Consider the following 22,359-nt stretch of genomic DNA (forward strand, 5'->3'; position numbering starts at 1 on the left):
TTGGAGGTGGTTTGGATGAGCTCTCCAGCAAACACTCCTCTCTTTCTTTCCCTCACACACACATACGTGCACATGGTGAGTTTACACACACACACACACACACACACACACACACACACACACACACACACACACTCACAGACCACTCTTCAAACTTTACTTCTTTGTTTCAGGTCGAGACCACACTGATGAATATATGATCAGCTGGACAGTTGTAGTCACATATTAATGAGTACAGTTAAATACTCAGGGGCACATTAATTAATAGCTCCATTGTTTTGCCTCCTTTGGTCATTGTTGTGTACACACACACACACACACACACACACACACACACATTGTCTGCTGCCTGAGCGGCTCCCCTACTTCTGCGTCAAGACATGCTCTCCATCTGTGTCCAGTGCGCGGATTAGAGGCTCGTTATCCTCTTAGCTCTAAATGGCCCCACGTTCCTGCACTTCGCTGTCCATCTCATCGCTGTCTAAGAAGCGGACCGGAGCGTGACACGAAGACCAGATTCGTGCGTAAAAATGATCGTGCCCACCATTCAGTTATTGTAGCTGTTGCGCATTACGAGGGAACTGTCGGGACAACCCTCTCCATCGTCCATCAGCGCGCCTGTGGGGGCACAGTGGCTGTCTGTCTGTCCGCTAATGTGTCCAACCCACTGATCTTTTGCAGACTGTAATCTTATCAGTGTCAAACCGGAGCTGCCCTTTCCTCTCGGGCAGTTTCTGCCTGTCCTCGGGTGGCGTTTGCGCCAAAATCTGGCTGGAAAAAAACGATTTTTATCAGTAAAAACTTTTACCAGCAAAGGGGATATTTACATTTACAACTACAGGCGCGTTTGCATGTGTGATAAAATGCACATCTGACCGTTTTAAACTTTCGAGCAAAAGAAGACATGGAATCTACATGTAAAGAAAGGAGTCTTTTATACTTACTTCTCTTTGCAATATGCACAGCCAGCGTTTGCCTTTGTGCAAGAAGATCAAATACTCGGAGATCTGGTGAGTTCACCCACTGACCTTCATACCACATTTACTAAAAATAACAATAATGATAATACTTAATATTAAAGCAATGTTGGTGAGGGCAGCTTTTGTGTGTGCTCATCTTTCCATTTGTTTGATTACACCAGTATCATAAAGCCAGATTTAAAACTTTGTCACGTCATATTTGAATTGGAACCATCTAAGTGACCATTTTAAACATTTAAAGTCCTTTAAGGTCTAGTTTATGGTGAGAAAAGCTGGAAATTATTGATTTTGGTTGTTGGAAAGTATACCATACACCATCACTATCATGTAATCTGTGTTACATGCCTGTTCATACAGCGTAGAAGTGACAACCAAAAGCTACAGAGCAGCATGTTTCAGGTCATTTTAAAAAGCCACCCCTCTTTTTTTCTTTTTAATCACTGAGCAGCAGCACAAAACTGCATCTTAACCATAAATGGTGAACTGAACACACTGTCCACAATACCTGTATTATTAATATTTTTAATCCTGATTAGTTTGAAGCAGGGTTTTGGCTTGGGAAAAGACACAGATATAACTTGGTCAAAAGTGGTGTTTTCTTCCTCAAAAAATTGTGCTGTTGAAAACTGTCCATGTAATTTAAAGATTTTAGATAATATGTTAATATTTCTCAAAGAAAAAATGAAAGAAAGAAAGAAAGAAAGAAAGTAGGGGAAATATTCAGCTCCAGACAGCACATCAACAAACTTGCCAATGTGCTCCTTTGGGCAGAAAATCCCTGGATGTTGATTTCGTCATCTCCACAGTCTCTTTCTCTCTCTCCCCTGTCTCTACCTTTCTTTGATATTCTGTCACCCTGAACACTTTTTTCCATCCCAGTTTCTTCCCCTTTTCCTCCTCTTTTCTCTCTCTCTCCATCACTTCCTTTTTCTCTCGCTGTCAGTCTTTCCGACTGTCTGCCGTATTTCTCCTTCACTCTTTCGGACCCACAGGCTACAGCAGACTGACTATTACATCTGTCTGTCAGCACAGAAAAACTCACCACAGTTGGGACTGCCATACAGAGGACGGCTGTAGTTCTGTCTTTATGACTTCCAGTGACATTTGTACTTGTTTTTTTGTTTGGAGGTCTTTCAGGCTCCGTCATGGGGGGAGGAGGGGTGATGTCAACAGGGTTTGATGTCCACATGAATCACATCAGCCTTTACACAACAAAGCTGGTGGTACTAGGAAGGAGTTAAGATTGAATGACATCTCTCCCCCAGGTGGTCGCACTTTTTCTGGATTCTGACAGCTTTCTCCTCAGTTTGAATAAGCTTTTGAATTATTTATAGAGTCATTCAGTGGTTTTATTTCTTACACTTACTGTAACATAAACTTATTTTGATGAAAATCACGCCTTTTAAATCAAATCTTCTCTATCATGTCAGTCAGTACAGACGATGTTGTTTGGTGAGAGACCAGAAAAATATAACAAATACTGTACAAGAAACAGCCTCAGTTTTTTGTGAAGATGACATTTTCCAGTTTCTCCCTTCAGATTTAATGTATATATCTTTCCCTAAGCCCCGCTGAAGAGCAGCACAGCAGCAAGTGGCTTAGTGGTCATTCACTTTTGGATGACTAAGACCTTGAAAGAGCAGTGCTCCCAGACTGACCTCTTAAAGTGGAGCAGCAGCAATAGAATCAGAGCAGGTGGTTTGGTCCAAAAGAAAGTCAGAATTTAAGATTGGACCATTGTTGATAGAGTGAGAGCGAGTATTCGGAGAGCACCTTTCTGATTTTTGGTGCCTGAAACAGCTTGAAAGCTCTTGTCAACACCCTATGAAAAAATGCTCCATATTAACATCGATTGAAACTGACAAACAGATTCTCATGCTGAGATGCTGTGTGGGACAGTTTGGACTGGACCGATATCAGCTTCTTCAAGATACATTGGTATCAGTCTATAAAGCAGCTGATGACATTCCTGTAGAGGAATGCCAAAAATATATTTGAGTTAATGCAGAAAGAATGTCTCTGTTACATAGTCAGTATGGTACCTCTGGAACCAAAAGTAACCCTTCAGACATGGTACCTAGACCCTAGAGTTTCCACCACAAACAGTACTCTTAAATGTGGGCGGGATTGTTGGCACTCACTGTATTTCCTCATTACCATGACACAGATAGAAGTCTGCACCTCGTTTATTGTCCATTGAACGAGGCTGCACGCTGATATTTTCAGAACAAAATAGGCTGCAGTGAGAGAGGCTCGATAGGATATTTAAAAATAGACTGTGCATTTAGTCCTTCTCAGGCAAGCTTGGGGTTTAGTGTTGCCATAGCCCACAGGAACAACGCTCCGCAACGCTTTTTTTTTTCTCAGAGTGAGGATTAGAATATATTTCATTCACATTATGTGGTCGAAATTAATATAAATTTCTAAATGCTGAAAGATCCACTCATTACTAAAAGTGTATGTCATATAAAAACTAATGGAATGGTCAAAGTTGTCACGATGTGTTGATTGATTCATGTCATCAGCTTATGCATTGAGTAACATTACAAGTTCATGGTATGAACAGTGGTTACATGAGCCTCATAACCAGCCACAGCTCAGCCCTGAGCAGAGTTACCGTCCGCTATTGACCAATCAATGGACATCAGTCTTCACAGCTCCACCTGTTAGTACCAGATCTGAGTGCTAGGTACCCCAACAGAGGGGGGACCAAAAATGGGGACGGTTAGGAACGGTTCCGTTGGTACCATCCACAACTTTTTACAGTGGAAATGGAAAAAAAGCGTACCGAACTGACCTGAACTGTACTGTACTGCTCGGTGGAAATAGGGCTAGAGAGCCCTGACAAGTTAATGTTGGTTGCAAAATGACCATCAGCCAATATGTCATATAATATAATTTATATTCAAATATTCAAATTTTGATATTGGTATTAGCCATAAAAATCCAGTATTAGTCGAACTATTATTTAGATGATACTACAAACTTACTTATCATGGCAGTATGCTTATCTGGTGTACTTGTATTTGGTGGATGTAGAAAAGGCCTTTGTGTGTTCCTTCATGTTTTCTGCATGAGCTGCTGCAGTTGTCACTTTATTCTTTATCAAGAAAGAATGAAAGTGCTTGGTTTCCTGACACTGTGGCGTCTTGTGGCTTTTTTCTGAACAGTGGTTTCCTGTGCACATTGCAGGCTTTTGCACATGCTTGACCTGGGAAATGTGGCCTCACCTGTCCCATGTGTATGTATTGATTAGTCTTTTTTCTGACCCCCATTTGACATCAGAAGCTCATGATGGTGAATATTGCAAGCAGTCTTGTGTATTCAGGTGTATTTAAAAAGAGGGACCAGTTTTGGAATGCGTCCAGAGCTGTAGAGCTATAATTGTTACACAGTACTTGTAAATGGCATCTCACCAGTTAATGTGAAAAGTTGTGTTGTCACCATATTTTAACACCAAACTTGCAGACAATAAATATTTTTTCCAGTTCTTAAAAAAGAATCTCAATAATTTTGTAATTCAAGTGTTTAAAGACCAGCTTTGGCAAAAGAAGCAGTTTGCTTTTAGAAGCATTTCACTGTTGGAAAGATGATTGTTTCACAAAACCTGGCTGTCTATGCAGTAGAATGATGCATTTACTTTTAAAATTGGTGCTATATGACCAATGAAAACAGAGGAAAGGGGCTGTTGCATTTGCTTTTGCTCAAGAACAAGAAAGCCTACAACTACCAGAGTGCACTGCCCCGCACCGGACCAATAAACGCTCCTGCTGGTGGAGCCCGGTCTCACTCTGAAGTCGTCAAAATCCAGCGCTTCCAGGATTTTCCAGTTAAATCCAGTTGCCATTATAGTTTAACAGCCCCCGGCCGTGTCGGGGGAAATGCAGCAGGACAAGGATGAAAGTTAAGGTGGCAAAAGTCTAATTAGGGCGAGCAGGAGGTGTTGTGAATGGGTCCAACAAACACAGACTTTCACCCGAGAGTGGTGCTTGCGTCCCGTAAGATTCTAAAGCCAAACCCTGTTCTTTTTTCCTAAACTTAACCATGTGTGTTTGTTGTGAAGGGGAAAAAAAGGCAATTCGTGATGTGGTACTGACGTAGTGTATTTATTTTGAAAGAGACTGTATGTCAATGTTAAATTTCCTGGGAAAACAGAAGTGTATCTTCAAAGAAGACAATGCATGTAACAGGCAGAACTTGACACAGTGTCCCAGAATGTCAATAAGCAATACACCCAGGGTACCATTTACGTCGTATCTGAACATGAAAAGTCCGTGACCAAAGGTCAATATGTGACAAGGTCGGAGTGAGAATGTGTTGGCTGGTCGGTGACATTATGCGAGTTTGGCCACTTTCCAGGCCGGCTGATAACAAATGAACTTGAGTTACAGTTAAACGTTAAGCTAAAATTCATTCATTCATTCATTTCTGTAACCGCTTATCCTGTTGAGGGTCGCGGGGGGGCTGGAGCCTATCCCAGCTGACATTGGGCAAGAGGCAGGGTACACCCTGGACAGGTCACCAGGCTATCACAGGGCTGACACATAAAGACAGACAACCATTCACACTCAAACCTATGGCCAATTTAGAGTTACAAATTAACCTATCCCCAACCTGCATGTCTTTGGACTGTGGGAGGAAGCCAGAGTACCCAGAGAAAACCCATGCTGACACTGGGAGAACATGCAGACTCCGCACATTTTATCAGCCCTGCCTAGTTTTACCGTTTGATTGGCATTTTGTGTCCGTGGTGGTGGGCATGCGAATGCTAAAGTACAATGTGTAGCTTGAGCATCAGCCCTAGAGCCAACAAAAATCAGCTAAATGATGTGTTTGGATTTGAGCAGGGAAATCCAGGTGCTGGTATGATTGAGGGAAGTTTACCACAGTTAATTTAATACAAGGCTACCTGAGGAGACACAGGAGAGGGATCAATACATAATCCTGCCATACTTGCCAAAAATAATCACCAGTTTAAAGGTTTTATGTCAGGATATTTGGGATTCATATTTATATTTTCACTCCAGTCACTTCAAGGATTTAAATCTCTACCCAGACCTACCTTACGCACGAAGCACCACTGTAAGCTTCTGTATGTTGATGGACATAAAAATTACGATTTAAGAAGTCCCCTCTCTATCCGCTCTAATTCTGTGAGTTCAGCTCACCCGTACGTTCGCCGGGCCGCTCCCCTGGGGAGATGTGGATGATCGCGGGAATTCAGCTGACATATTGAATTACCCGCTCAGATGGAAGAGCGGAGAGAAGGGTTCAAAAAAGCAGAAGAGATGTCGAGAGGATTCAGGAGGACATAAGAGAGGTCGGCATAGGAAGTGGAGGAGCGGAGTCACAAGACATAAAGAGGAGAGAAAAGGGAAAGTGGAAAAGAGCAGTGCTGTAGCTACATGAGATTTCAATTTACAGAGGTCTGTCTTGCTATATTAACCTTTGCAATCCCCGTGTCAGGAGAAAGCAATCTAGACCACATCAGATCATGTAAGTATCTACTCTTAAATTACATACTATCAAAGTCATAAATAAAATCAATTTATAATGTTCAGCTACCGTATCTAGCATCTCTAAGGAGCTTCTCGATGGTCTGGATGTCACAGTCAATATACATTGTGTCATGACTGTGAGGCTATAAGGGTCCTTGTCTGCTCATGTTTCTCCAGTAAAGCCAGGTAATGAATATACAGTAGGTCATCAGGGCTGCTGATGGGCCACAGCTCTAGAGCTCTTTCTCTTTCTTTCCTCTATAAGAGGCTTTTCGGGTCGCAGTCGAGGTGCAATCACAATCTCTTGAAGTGTCACAGAAGCACACAGGATTTAATAACTCAGACCATCAAAATAATGACATTCGAATTCAGTCAGATGATATAGGCCCTCTCATCGAGCTACAGATTATACCACTAAATGGTCCTTTTTCAGCCCTCAAGTAGACTATAAGGTGAAATACAGTGCAAGTTCTCTTCATATCTTTGGCTATTTGGAAAGAGATTACAACAGACTTGCTTTTGCTTAAAATTCATAGAACTATTGACAAAGCGTTTAAACATAATAGACAGGCTTTTTTTTCTTTAAATATTCTGAAGACAAATTAGTTTTCAGTTTATACTGTTTAATCTATCTAAAATCCTTAAACACTATCTTAAAAAATAATCTTTAATAACAATAATCAGTTTCGTGGTCCAGCAAAAGCTGAATTAGATATCTGGCCTCACTGTGCTCACCAGCCACAGTTACTAACTTTGCCAGTTCAATTTCAGTCTCAATTTTATTTATAAAGCTCAATATCACAAATAATAATTTGCCTCAGAGGGCTTTACAGCATACAACATCCCTCTGTCCTTGGACCCTCACAGCGGATAAGGAAAAACTCCCCCAAAAAATCTTTAACAGGGAAAAAAAAATGGTAGAAGCCTCAGGAAGAGCAACTGAGGAGACGTGCAATAGATGTCGGACCAATAAAGGCTGTCTGACGAATAAAGGGCTGTCTGCTGGTGCTAATAGTGGGTTTTACAGAGCTGCTGATGAGAGGGAACAAAAGAGTGAAGTTGTGGGCAAGGAATGCCAAAACAATGAGCTAAAAGACACTAAAACACTCCACTGAGATAAGATAACCTATCTGGTGATAATTAACTCTGTACATATTGGTAAAAAATTCTCTTACACAATAAATAACATCAATTGTCTCCATTGCGGTCGAGGTTGAGGTGGTTTGGGCATCTGATCAGGATGCGTCCTGGATGCCTCCCGTTAGAGGTGTGCCGGGCATGTCTCACTGGTAGGAGGGATTACATATCTCATCTGCTCTTTGTAAAGCGTCTTTGAGTATCCTGAAAAGCGCTACATAAATCTAAATTATTATTAATATTATTGTTATCTGGTTTGGGAATGCCTTGGGGATGGATGGATGGATGGATGTTCCCATCACAATTAATAAATTAAGACAAACAAAAAAGAGTTTGTGACTATAGGCTGTCATAAACTCTTTTTTGATAATGATAATGATAACTGATAATGTCCCTGTTTGTGTGTTTGTATAATCCAGATCGTCTGAGTCCTCCATTAGACATCCAGCTGGAGACCATCAACTGCACCGCCTTTAGCGTACGGTGGAAGATGCCCCGGCGACATGTTAGCACCATCACTGGATACAAGGTAGTCACTAATAGCAGATCTACACTCTTAAACATAAGGGTTCCAAAAGAGTTCTCTCATATCCCTTTTCACCTGCTTCGAACCGGGTCCTTTCAAGGTCCTGCACCTAATTTTGAACCTTTCAGAGCATTTTGACCAAAAATAAATTGTTTCAGAACCTGAAAAGTTGGTTAGAATGGTTCCACTCAAAACCGGTGGAAACGCAGGCTGGTTCACTGGATAGCACTAAGGTTCCTGGAACCATGAGGAGAACCAGTTCAAGAACCAGAGCTAATTTGGTGGAAAAGTGGTACCTGAGGGCTTCGGTTTTACATACTGAGAACATACTGCTTCTGAAGAACCCTTCACTGAAGACATAAGGCTTGTTTATGGTTGTATCGCTCAACAGATAAGAGCAGCGCAACGTTATCAACTCAAGCTTTGACTAAAAGTTTCAGTCATCTTCATGGTAACCAGCTTTTTTTTGAGTCTGTTTCTGTTCTATTCTATTTAGTGAAGCGTAATCTGCACAGACAGCTGTTCACAGAAACATCCACTGTATATGTGTTTTTAACTTATCAACAGTATATTTATTGATTGATCGGCTCTCAGTCTGTCTGTGAGCGGCAGATTCCCCTCACTCAACTCAGAGTGGTGGGCTGGGAATTAAAATCAGTGAATTAATAAGTAGAAACCCTGTTGATTTCTTCCAGTGGTTGACATGAAAACTTTTTGCTCAATAAATATCTGCTGTCCGTCAGCCACGATCCTCTCAGCTCCGCAGGAGTTTCTGTGGACAGAGATGTTGAATGCAGATCAGAATCTAAATTTTAAATGGTGAAGATAGTAACACTACCAGTCACATTGTGCAACAAAATATGAAGTTGTCTGCAAAACAACAAAAGTCTCTGACTGTACAACATGAAAGAAAAGTGTTGCGTGACACCTTTTTCTGTTGAAAATACGTAATTTCTGTCGAGCGACACTCATCAAAACTGTCAAGTGCCTGAACGTAAATTAGGCTTACGGTTCCAATAAGAAGCCTTTTGATCTAAAGAACCCATTTTGGACGAAAGAGTTCTTTGAGAATTGTTAAAATTGTTGAGTGTTAAAGATCCCCCCCCCCTTCAAATATTCACATTTACCCATGTTTCAAATGGTATCTTTAAATGTAGATGTTTCTGAATCTTAATAAATTTATCTCACTTGTGTTCTGCCATAGGTGATACCTTTCATGCCATACATGCTCTGCCATTTTTTTTATTTTTTATTTAAGGGTCACTGGTACTTGGTATTTTGTACTTGTCAGTAATTTAAAGCAGAGATTTGGTTCCCAGCCCTATCTAAATAGTAAAGGCTGTGGCAGCAGTGATTCCACAATAACTCCACCTACTAAAAAACATTATTGTGAACCATAATTGTTGTGGGTTGCTTTGGATCATATCAGTCCTTACCCTTTATGAGCTTCATTAAGCTTAAGACTGATGCATGTGGTTCTTTTGACCCCAGGCTAACCCGAGAATCTAAAACCATGATAAGTAGGAGAGAGATATACAGATAAGGTTGTCCATTACTATTTCTACAGCCCTTCTGGGAGGATTCTACATAAAACCCTTGGTTTATAGAGGGGTTTTTGATGGAAAAAAAAAAAGCTGTTCGCTCTTGTCAGTCAACAACAGGATCTTTCAATGACATTGCATCTCATCAGAGCCCGGTTTCACTCTGAAGTCGTCGAAATCTAGTGCTTGGACAGTGACTTGCGGCATTAGAAACCAATGAAAAAAGGTGTCCTTTAACTTCAGGTATGATATGATATGTGGCTGGTTGCCGTTATAGTTTAACAGCACCCAGCGGTGCCAGGGGGAAACACGGTGGGACAACAATAAAAGTTAAGGTGATAAAAGTGTGACTGGGGTGGACCAGAGGGGTGGTGGATGGTCCAACAAACACAGACTTTCACCAGAGAGAGCAGTGTTCACGTCTCGTAAGATTCTAAAGCCAAATCCAATTTCCTGTGAAAACGGAGCCTGTAACAGGCAGAACTTGACACAGTGTCCCAGAATGTCAACAACCAACGCACCCAGGGTACCTTGCACATCATACGCGGACATGGAAAGTCCATGTCCAAATGTCAGTATGTAAGGTTAAGGTGAGAATGTGTTGTTTAGAAGTACATGTATTTCCATTTCTATTATTTTACATGTTGTTGTTGTTGTCTTTTTAGTCTTAAGGTAAAATGCTCCATACCAATCTAATCGCCACAATACATGTTGGTATTGTACGTTTCTTCATGTTTCGACAACACAGTAGTTCACATGTGGTCATAGAAAGGCACAAAAACCACTTGGTTATGGTTATAAAAAGATCATGTTTGGCTTACTTATAATACATGTTTTGGTGTAACACTCATGGCTAGAAATGCTGCCCTATGTATTAATAAAAAAAAAAAAACAGTTTGGTCCTTTGTTGGTCTAAAAATGTGGTCTGTAGTTTGGCAGCTGCTGGGTGTCACGCCATCCACCATCCTCTCCAGATGACAACGTCCACTCATAAACATGTAATCAGGACTATGTCACTTTAGAAAAGTTGATATGATATATAAGAAACATACAAATGTAACATATCTATGGTCTGCAGAATTGTACAGTGCTATCCTGGTGACAGGGCTGTTCACACGATTTATATCACGGTTCACCAGCAGCCAGTTCAATGTGATGACTTTCTTGTCTGGTACCACACACCAAAATTTAAAGAAAATCAGAGGCAACACCTGCCATACGGACACAGAAAAACAGTTCAAACCCAAGTGAAAAAGAAAACATTCAGCTTCACAAACAGCAGGGTGACAGATACGCCCCTACATATTCCTTTCCAGAACTCTGTTTCAAAATGCATAGAAAGGTTTTCGACCTGGCAGACATAAAAAAAACAACTCCTGAGATATTTTGTAAATCAAATGTCCTCCTTTTTTCATGAACAAATGCCCGTTTCCTTCTCCACATTTTTGTTCCTGCTTTCAAATTGCCTGTCAAATCCACTGTCCAGCGAGATGGCCTTGAGGGTTAGATTGATATTTCTAAATTTCTTGACGGAGCACCTTTACTGCTGAATTTATGCTTTTAAAGGGGCAATACAGCTCTGAGAGATGTGGTCACAAATCATGATTTTAGTGTCTTGTCGAGAGATGTTTTGCTCCACTCTGTGCTTCGAGTGCTAAAGTGGGATTTTTTTTTTTTGGGCTTTTTTTGGTAGAGGCATAATGGACATAAATTTAGTGATGTGCAAAAGCAGATTTGTATATACTCCAGATATAATGTATTGTTGCTGCACAGAGTGGACTGAAAGCTGAACTGAAAAAGGAGTCCTCCTTTTTTTTATTTCTGTCATGGCTTTTAAGTGCCCATACAAGTGCCCACTTGCATGTTTAAATTTCAAGAAAATATTTTTAATGAGCATGCTTTACCAGAGCCCAGTTTCTATTCTTCCCTTTTCCTTTCTCTTGTGTTTGTTTTGAATCAACAATTAACAAAGTGTGGATTAGGATGAGTGTATGTGTGTGCTCTGCTTTTGACCATATGCCTGCACTAAGAGGATTAGTCAGCTATCTAGCTTCCCCACGACTCACAGATAAACATGTGTGTTCATTTGGCCAATCACTTTGGAAGTTCATAAATAATCCTGTTTCCTCATAGTACTTCCTCCTAATTGTGTCGTGTTTACGTTGTCACAGCCATGACTTAATAATGTCATACCAGCTGAAATGTAAAAAAAAACAAAGAAGTTTTTTTTTAATCCAACATTTTGACTTTTAATTTAACAGTAAGAATCTAAGACCTTTTCATATGTTCTTATGTGTCTTTCTCTGTGACCATGTGTGTGTGTGTGTTTCAGGTCTTCTACACAGAGGTGAGGAATGGTCGTACAATGGGTACAGCGTCTTTGATGGAAGTGCCTCTCAGCCTCGACATGCTGACCACTGTGAGTTTACTTTGTGTTTGAAATCAGTGGTGAACATGCTTAGAAAAATGAAACTATTTCCATTGTAATCGTCACCCAACTTTGATCTGTCCCTAACTGCCAATTTTGACAATATGTGAAAGTCTAGGCGTAGTAGCCAACAAAATCTTTGCAGTACTGTTTTATCAGTGCACAGAAAAACCTGCTCCAAGAACACCATTATGAGCTGGCCAACAAGGGCAAATGTGCTTTAAGGGCCTAAAACATTTCCATTAGCAGAAACTTGTGAAAATGGAACAGCTTGATGTTCAACTTGAAAGAAAAACCAGACGAAACAGTGTTTGTTTTTGAAGCTGGAAGAGAACAGGTGTAATGAGACAACAAGAAAATTTTTACTTATTTTCTATTTTTACATTTGGCCTTAGTCTTTAACAATATTAAAAAAGAGCAACAGGTTTACATGGCTTGCACTAGAGCTCTGTCCAGGGGCGAAAATCCCATTTCATAGTTGGGGGGGGACAATAAACAGTAAAATTTTAGAGAATAATTCCAGGGGGGGACAAGGAAAAAAAGTTGTAGCCTGTCTTTTATACAGTATCTTTTACCGCAATTTGACGCTTTAATCTTTTCTCTATCTCTCCAACAGGCAGGCATAGGACCTTTCTTAGCACTGGCTGAGTCCACCTGCACATGTCCAGATTTAAAACAAAATGATTGAAATCAAATTAACATGTACACATCAACAACAGTCAGGTGCGCCGTGCTGTCCAAGGTGCTGAGTGTGTCTGGAACAGAGCAGGTCTCTGTCTCCCCGTGCGAAGTAGTGTGAATATTTATGCTGTTAAGTAAACGGAGAAAACATGTCTCTCATTGTTTAATAGCAGCAAAACAATAAGGCTTCATTCATCAAAGACAGAAACTCAATCTTTCTCCTTCTCTCCCTCTTTTTCATCTGGCTCAGGTGTGTGGAATGGATCCGTCGTCTCTGCCTGGCTGCAGGAGAAAACCGTTTTGTTTGTTTTTTCTCGTTTTTTTACTGGCAGTGAGATAAACATTTCCTGCAATTAAACTGGTGAACTGGTTTATAAACAGTGTGCTGTGAGATCTGCCGCTGCGCACCTCAAAACCTTGCGTAATAGTCGTGCGTAATGGCCGCTCCTCGTCAGTTAAACTGCACGTCTTTCATGTTTGTCTCACTGACAGGTGGAGAGCCTACAGATATTAACTACAAGCTGCTCCGCCACTGACTGCTCTTGTCCTGTCCTCTCCCTCTCCTTTCTCTCCTGTCCTCTCTGACTATCACTAAACTCTGGCTTTTGAACAATGCAGGAGAAATGTTGCAGACAGTTTATATTATCAGCCTGGGCCTGGGGCTTGTTGTAACAGTAAATGGGATGTGTTGTAACTCGTGTAAGTTAAACTGTATCTGTGTGAGTGTACATCTTACCCGGCGATGCGCGATGTGGGCAACGGTTCCAGCCACACGCTGCTACTGCTGCCAAGTACTAATGGCTGCTAGCCCCGCCCGTTGGAAAGAGTGTGGGATATACCACTACTAGGAATGGGAGGGGGGGACTAAATCTTTTAAGATTTAAATAGCACATTATTGCGCGATTATAATGAGCACCACTTACATTGTGCTTTTAATAAATACTACTGCACTGTTCAAAAATTATTAATTGTGTCTCAAATTATTCTAGGGGGGGGGCAGCTTTATTGAAGGGGGAGTCATGTCTCCCCTGTCCCCCCCAGGATTTCCGCCCCTGGCTCTGTCTTTGGTTGAAAATCAAGCTGTTCCACTTAGCACTCCCCCTAGAGGCCTGGAGAACTTCTGTTGTGTTGACTGGATATGCAGCAGTTTTCTGTTGCCTTTGTTTTTGTGGTTTGTGTGTTTGTGACTTTGCATCAGTGTTTTTGTTGCTGTTTGTTTTGGCTTTATGCGGCAGGGGTTTTTTTTTCACAGCACATTAGCATTGTTGTATTTGTTTGGGATTTAGCACGTGCTTTTGAATTGGCGTCATACCTGTAGTTGCAGCATGTTTCTCCCTAATGGAAATGTTTGGGGCTGTTGTAGTGCATTTGCCCTACTTGGCCAACAAAATATTTAGAAGATAAAGCTTGCAATATTCTACTTTTTTTTGTCAACAAATCCCATGAAAAGACCTGCTAAGATCCTATTAACACGTATTGTCTGTGTATTCAAAGCCTGATACATTTTATTCATGTACTCCATTGTCCATTGTTATTTTTTTCAATTTCTGTTTTAAACAAATGGACTGTTGCCTTTGATTTTTTTCATGGGATTTGTTGACAGTAACAAACATATTGAATAACTGGAGTCTTAACCTTAAATAATTGGCGCCAAAGACTATTAAAGCCACCTTTATCAAATCATGGAAAATTTTAGAAAATCCTTTATGACTTTTTATAAAAATGTAAAACCACATTACAAACAGGCACAGTGGTACAGTGGATAGCATTGTCACCTCACAGCAAGAGGGTTCCTAGTTCGAACCCAGAGGTGGGGGAGCCCTTCTGTGCGGAGTCTGCATGTTCTCCCTGTGTCAGCGTGGGTTTTCTCTGGGTGCTCTGGCTTCCTCCCACAACTCAAAGACACGCAGCTTCGGTTAATTGGTGCCTGTAGGAGTTAATGACCCCTAAACAGGATAAGTGGTTATGGAAAATGCATGAATGAATGAATGAATTACAAACAGGATGTAGACTGCTATTATGTTTCAGAGCTGCAATTTAAGTTATGGCAATGCTGTGACACACGCAAATATTTATGGATATTTTTGCTCTTATTTTCTCAAAAGGGGCAATTTGATGGACAAGCAAGCTTTGTGAGTATCATTTACCATTACTTACTGAATTAGACCGCATCACTGCTTTCTTACCACACTTGACATTTATGGCTGGATTTGACTTACTCTCCACTCAGAAATCTAAAATAATCCATAATCAGTAATTTAGTCTTCTCCTTCTCTTCTTCTACCATCTTCTCTTCGTTTTTTCTCATGGCCTTCATTTCATTTTCTTCCTCTAACCATCCTTGCTGATATGCTCTTGCTTATTTCACTATATTCATCTGTATCTCTGCCCCCACTCACCCATATGCCATCCTTTAGGAAGTGGACATTGGTAACCTTAAGATGAACACGAATTACAGAGTCACTGTTGGAGCGTATGGTTGGGCAGGGGAGGGTAGACCCAGCATGCCCCGAGACATCAGCACAGCTCCACATGGTAAGAATATGTGAGCAGTAGGAATCCATTTTAAAGCTAATGCTATTTTTTCTCTACGGTAGTTTTGTTAATATCTCCCACTGAATTCATTTTCTTTCTGTGCCATTAGACATGTGCATGCCCCCATCGCCCCCCACTCAGCCTGTTGTCATGGCTGTATCTGACACAGAGCTGGCGTTGTCATGGCAGCAAGGAGAGAGTGAGGGAAGCGCACCTGTCCTTCACTTCCTGGTGGCTTACATCAGGTCAGTTATTGAGTGACGAGCCCCAAGAAAGCAATTAACGGAGGTTTATGTTTATCAAACCGGCCTCTTGTGACCTCACCAGCACAGTGTTGCTGCCCATACTCAAAGACGCATTTACAGCATTGTGCATTTGCACTCAATTACACACAGGTCACACACAGACAAAAATCATTAAACAGCCCATATTGTCAGGTAAAGAGTAGCCTCAGGTGGTCACATCATGGAGTGAAAGAACACAACTAATTGAAAAGCCTTGAACCATCACAGGTTGTGAGGGGACAGGGAAAAGACTGATTAGTTTCATCTACCTGTTCATTCTCTTAATTGATAAGCTGTTTGTCTTTGGACAAAACTGGATGAAGAGGACAAATGACAGAGCTTTTTCCAAGAATACTGCTCACATGTAGCTCCTGAACCACAGTGACTGCTTGATGGGTCCATTATTGTATGGTTGTTGTGGGGCCAAGCATTGATCAAGTCCAAGTTGTAGTCAACATGCTGAGGTTTCTAAAGATACCAATTTAAAATAGACTACTAGCGATTAGGGGTGCCTCAACACCTAATTTGTTAGTATGCTCCATTTGGGCTTGTGTGAAAGCTGTCATTCAAACTGGACCGAACAACCAAATCGAGACTGGCTGTAAAGGTGTTTGTGGTGTGAAAGCCAACCTGCTTATGCAAATCATTTGTTAACCATCACAGTGTTGTAGTCAAGACCACTGAAACTGAGACCAAGTCATAACCAAGACCAGAGTGTATTGAGACAGACTCAAACCAGACCAGTGCAAACCATAGGTAGTCTGAGTGTCAGACTGAAACTCCCAGAACCTTCAGTCTGACATGGCTTCCATTGAAGGCGATTTACAAGGGGGAGGGGATTTGATTTTTCCCTAACCAATCAGTAGAGATCAACGATTCACCCAGAATCTGACGTCATTAGTATCCATGCCTCGGGGGTGCCGAAAACAAGCGAGCATTGCCCGTTTAAAATGTCTCCGTCGTTGTGCACGCCCAGCTGCATCACCGTTAAATCCAATTTAGCAGCTTCCTTAATTTGGTCCTCCATTAACGCGAGTAGTGGCAAAATACATCGATACCATCGTTAATGTGGTCTGTAGGATCTGTAGCGGTCGCCATTGTTGCTATCCTTACCAGTTACCCACCGGCGTACAGCTTGACATCAGCGTGGCGCTGATTGGCTAATCGCTAGACCCCCGGCGTTCATTAGTCCGTCCATCGTTTGGACGAGATAAATCGCAAATTCATTGAAGTATGCCAGACCAGAGATGCAAGCCTACTCAGTTGAGTGGGCGGGGTCTATGGTCTGGAACCAGGCTAAATCATAGGCACTCCTCAAATTGACCTGAAAGATCACCATTCTCATACAAACACCTGCAGAAACAAATGAAGATTGTTCTTCATTCACCTCTTTTATTGCCATATACGATATATATGTGTGCATGTTGAAGTGCACCACAAGAAATGTCTTGATAAAATAATCAAAAGGCCTTGGAAAGGTGCATCTTTCGTGTGGGGATTTTTCTTTGTTTTTTATGAGCAAACAAATACAAACACTAAGATGCTGAAATCAACTTGACCATCTTTACACAACACAACTTTTGTGCACAGGACATTTAGTGATATCCCTGCAGTTATAGTCTGGCCTTGAAATAAAATCCTGAATCCTCTTTGTCTGAGACCTAGACAAGATCCTTTGCCTGCCTAACAGCCCAGAGCTGTTAAAACTGCTCTGAGCAGTGCTTGTATCCAACTCCATGTACTTTGTCAGTTCATCAGTAAAGGGTGTGACCGTCATCCCATTATTAATAAGCCCCAAATCACTACTGTGCAAGATACATCCTTGTGGTCCTGCCTCTAACTGTTAGGGTGCTTTCAAACCTGCCCTTTTTGGTTCGGTTCAATGGAACTGAAGTTTGTTTGTCCCCTAAGTGCGGTTTGTTTGGGCAGGTGTGAACACAATCATCGTACTGGGGTGTGCACCAAAACAATCGGACTGAGACCTTGAAGAGGTGGTCTCGGTTTGTGGTGAGAACGTGTTCTGACCTGGATCTGAACCAACTGCAGTCACATGACACATTGTTTGGGTTAAACATGAGCATGTTACAGTCCTGGAGGATTATTAATATGCACCTCCTCCTGTACTGCCTTAATATGCACATTCAGCACATCCAATGCATCAAAACATTGTTTTCTAGTTGGAGCCGCGCCTCGTTTTCAAACTGTATGGTTTGACTAAAATGAACAATGACCGCAATATAGTCCATGATGAGCAGCGCTAAAATCAACCTGCGTAGTTGTCCCTCCATTGTGACATTAGAAAGTGTCATATTTATCTTGCAAGTTTTGTAAACGTTTTGTTTACTTCCTGGATTTTTCCTGCATGGAAATTCTGCCCAATCAAGAGCAGCTTTCTCGTGCAAGGCATTTGATCTGGTTCTCTTGTAAATGCTGCCGTGAGAACACAAACCAACTCTAGGCAATTATACAACTTTGTAACAAAAATAGTCGCTGATTCAGACCAAAGCAAGACAACTCTAGGTCTGAAAGCACCCTTAGTTCATTATACATAACTTGTGATCAATTTGCAGTGTAATGATACCAATAAGGCTTACAACATGAGCTCTTGGTGACACCAAAGAACATAAATATACTTGTCAGAAGTCCTCATAAACTTTAATCAGTCACCAAAATCTGATTTTCCCACATGGATCCTGATGATGCAGGATGACAAACTCCAAAACTATCCAATCAAGCAGTTTCTTCTCAGGATGAATGACTTTATGTTTCTTCCTCTTCGTTCATTTGTAATAAGTCAGTGTGAACAGGAACAGGAACAATGCAACAATGTACAAGAGTGATAGCGTCCTCAGATGTAATGGTGCACCCATTTACATAATAATATCTTACAGCAATTGTTTGAGATTTTGGGAAATACTTACATTATTCACTTTCTTGTTTTCTCCTGCTTCCAGTCTTTATGCTCAGCTAAGCTCAGCGGGTGGTATCCGTCCTCTCATCTAACTCTCAGCAAGAAAGCAAATAAAGTGTATTTGCCTCTAAAATAGACCCTGTGCATCCACTCATCAACACAATATTATGATACAGAATATACAGCTCTCTCTTGCAGTGGATATCACAAGGTCCGTGCTTGTCTGTTTAATGTAGCCATTTGTATTTGGACATGACTAACCCTCATGGCACATGAGAAAGAAAGAATTTCATTCTCTGTCCAGCAAGTGTCCAGCCTCACACACACATATACAGTATATGCACACACAAACACACACACACGAAGGACGTCCCATGTCTAGATGAGTCCTCAGGCTACAGTGTCAAGGAAGTCACAAATCATTTCCTTGGAATCCTCTGATATTTTGCCAGACACAATTAAATAAGCTGATATAAATTTTAAAAATGCCCCAATAAGAATTGTTTAAAGGAAAAAAAGTTGTAAAAATATTAAGGGAAAGGAGCTTACACAACACAATAGTTGTTGCCCTTCGTGCTGCAGAGTTAACACCCTGCAACTGAGCAAAGAGAAAGACAAAGACAAAGAGACGGAGGCAGACAAACTGTCACTTGCTGTGACAGAGGAGACATGAATCAGTGTCTGTTTTTGCATGCAGGCACATTTTCCACACAAAAGGGCCATCTCAGAGGCAAATATGTCCCCCCTTACATCAAAGGAGGCCTTGCTGAAGAGAGACATTGATTGGTGGTGAAGATGACTCTATTCAACAGATAGCCGTGGCTCCAGGCGCTCAGACTCAGCAGACAAATATGGCAGCTGGAGATGGAAGCTGGAGATGATAGGCAGAAAAAATAAAGTTCAGGAGTTCATTTTGTTTTGTGCTCGACTTTTCAAAACAACGCTCTGATTAAAGCAGAAAATAACGCTTTAAGACTTAAAGGGCCTCAAAAATAGTAACATGAAAACATTAAAAACAACAACATCTCAATCAATTGCTCATTTTGTTTTGTTTGAAAAGTTATTCAAGGTTTTTGGACTCAGAGCTACAGTCTCTAGTAATTCCACTCTTTGCAATCGCTTATTGACATACTTGGGGACACACAACAGCAGGAGCAAAACAATTAAGAGAGAGATCATCAGAATTTTTAATCATCCCTCACAAAAACATAACAAACATATCAGACAATTATTTTGGAGATGTTTTGAGAATGATTATTTTTGGAAGAAAAAAATCACAAGGACCACTCGTGTTTTGAGAAATATCACAAGTGTGTAAAACATATTAGTAAATGAAATATCAGGAAAAAAACTAAATGAGATCTTTTGTGTGTTTGTCTTTCACAGGCCAGAAATGGACACGGAGTGGACATATATCCGTGAGCCCATTGAGACGAACTCCATGGTTTTGAAGGGGTTATTACCAGAAACAGAGTACCAGTTCGTTGTCAGGGCGGCGAACGTGCACGGAGTCAGCCCACCCAGCCACATCAACAACCCTGTGCGCACTCTGGGTAAGGCTGAATGTTGATGTGTAATGTGACAGCCAGGAAAGCTTTGCTCCCTCGTTAGTCTGGTTTCAACCACATCTCAAAACAAAGTCGGTTTCAGTTTAGTTTCAACAACACACCCACACAGAACTAAACAGACTGTGCTTATATGTTTTTTGGATCACCGAACTTCTTCCTCACAATAACACATTTATCTTGTGTAACCACACTGTATAAATCCCAACATTACTGTGGAGACAGTCTCAGTTTTCTCCCAGCACTGTGAAGCAATGAAACTGGATTTTAAAGTTTCTATTAGTTACAGTAGAGGCATTGTTTTAAATTCTCACAACAACAATCACTTTCACAATCAGACAACTGGCAGTTGATTTGCATTATGGAGATATGTAAAATCGGCAAACCTGTTTATCTCTCTTGTCAGCATTTAAAGACATATAGTAAACATGGCAGTCCGACCTATCTGATGTTTCTGTTATGCTTATTTTATGTACTCTGCTTTGCTAGCATCTTTGATAAACCAAATCCCGTCAGCATGGAAGCTGAACTGCTGTGGATGAGGGCCACAGAAAAACACATTTTAGCCACTTAAAAAGGTCCTTCTTAAAAAAAAAAATCAATATCTTTGTGAGTGTATGCTATGTTTAGAATACTTTCTCTGCTTTACCTCACACACTAACCAGTTGAGGCAGAGGTAGAACAGCAACTCTGTTCAAAAAAGTAAAATTACTGTTATTGTCAAAGGACTCAGGTGGCTTTGAGATAACATCTTAAACAGCTAAACTTACAATGAGTCTTTTAGGTGGACCTCTTTTTAAGGTGGCTAAAAACGAACCTATTGAGGCAGCATTTGCCCAGCAGCATCTGATTTCATGTAAGTGACGCGCGGATTTTCAACATTGCATTCAGACAGAGAGAGACAATTGGTTGCTCTGTATACAAACGTAGATCAAAACCTTTTGTCGGGTGCTCGTGAAGAGGGGAAACAACAGGATCGACAGGAAGGCAATCTGGGTATTTTCTAGGTATCTTATCTCATGTCACTCTGTGTTTTCTATTAAATTGGTATTTTTTCATTATTGTCTATTTGTTTCACCTGTCATGCCATTATATGGGTCATGTGATGACCCCCGATTGGTTCCTGCCACTATATAGGTGGGGCCATACCTGTGTTCAACACATTCTCACTCCAACCTTGTCACATATTGACGTTTTGGTCATGGACTTTCCACATACAGATACGACGTGCAAGGTACCCTGGGTGCATTGGTTGTTGACATTCTGGGACATCATGTCCTTCAACAACAAACACACATGGTTGAGTTTAGGCAACAACAACACATTTGGGTTTAGGAAAAAAGAACAGGGGTTGGCTGTAGAATCTTAAAGGACACAAACGCCTCTCTCGGGTGAAAGTCGAAGTTTGTTAGACCCATCCACCACCCCTCCCGCTGGCACTACTTGGACTTCCCCGGCCATAACTTTCGTCCTTGTCCTGCTGAGTTTCCCTCTGACGCCACTGGGCGCCACTAAACTATAACGGCAACCGGCCGCGTATCATGCTGACATTAAAGGACGGCTTTTCTCGTTGGTTTTTGACACCCCAAGTCACTGCCCAAGCACCAGATTTCGACGACTTCAGAGTGAGACCGTGCTCCTGTGTTGTATGTTTTGAAAGCCCTGACAAAGACCTGCAGTGGTCGGAACACGTTGGCTCTTTTAATGATTTAGCCACTACAATAAGGGGTTTTTAATATTTCCTTCCCCGTTTTTCTATATTTTTCGGAGTGCCTGGATTGCCTTCCTGTTGAAACATTTCATTCTGTCAACTGAGAGCACCAACATATAAAGACAACCACTCTGGATATTGCATAATGTGCTAACTTTAGAGACGAAGCATATTTTTGCTGTTATAAAAGTCTTATCACATGCAGTTCCACAATATAATCATCAAATCATCTTATAATTTTAGATATGCTTTCTCCAATTTTTAGAAAATATGTAATATTTTCTGCTTTGTTTGTCTACTGGAGGCTCACACAACCTCCTTAAATCACCATTATGGAATAAATTCAACGTACTCTATTGATTTTGACACAGAAACACAGTTTGCCTCTCTGAGCTTGAATGTAGGCCAGCACCTGTCAGTGTGTCAGCGCAACCTTGGATGATGGAGATGTAGAGCAACAGTCATTTACTTTATTATTTTTGATGTAGTCAGCTGCTGGTGGTGGTGGGGATGGGGGAGGGGGCTGCTCACAACTGATTGATATTAAAACACACAAATACAC

The 22,359-nt window shown here is 41.2% G+C and overlaps 1 protein-coding gene across 3 annotated transcripts in view; it reads left to right on the top strand.

Moving 5' to 3' along the window:
• The first annotated feature begins 422 nt into the window (after positions 1-422).
• egflam (EGF-like, fibronectin type III and laminin G domains) overlaps positions 423-22,359 on the top strand; it is a 40,243-nt gene continuing 18,306 nt past the window's right edge. The window contains exons 1-7 of one of the 3 annotated variants that reach the window (XM_078170687.1): positions 423-1,010; positions 8,035-8,144; positions 12,015-12,101; positions 14,897-14,923; positions 15,209-15,326; positions 15,436-15,571; positions 19,908-20,074. In XM_078170687.1, the coding sequence (XP_078026813.1) occupies positions 905-1,010; positions 8,035-8,144; positions 12,015-12,101; positions 14,897-14,923; positions 15,209-15,326; positions 15,436-15,571; positions 19,908-20,074 (751 nt within the window). In that variant the 5' untranslated portion in view covers positions 423-904. The remainder of the gene's footprint in view (positions 1,011-8,034; positions 8,145-12,014; positions 12,102-14,896; positions 14,924-15,208; positions 15,327-15,435; positions 15,572-19,907; positions 20,075-22,359) is intronic. The other 2 variants (XM_033618720.2, XM_078170688.1) reach the window with 2 other exon arrangements.

The sequence above is a fragment of the Epinephelus lanceolatus genome, chromosome 9 (assembly GCF_041903045.1).
Source record: "Epinephelus lanceolatus isolate andai-2023 chromosome 9, ASM4190304v1, whole genome shotgun sequence".
Lineage (NCBI taxonomy): Eukaryota > Metazoa > Chordata > Actinopteri > Perciformes > Serranidae > Epinephelus > Epinephelus lanceolatus.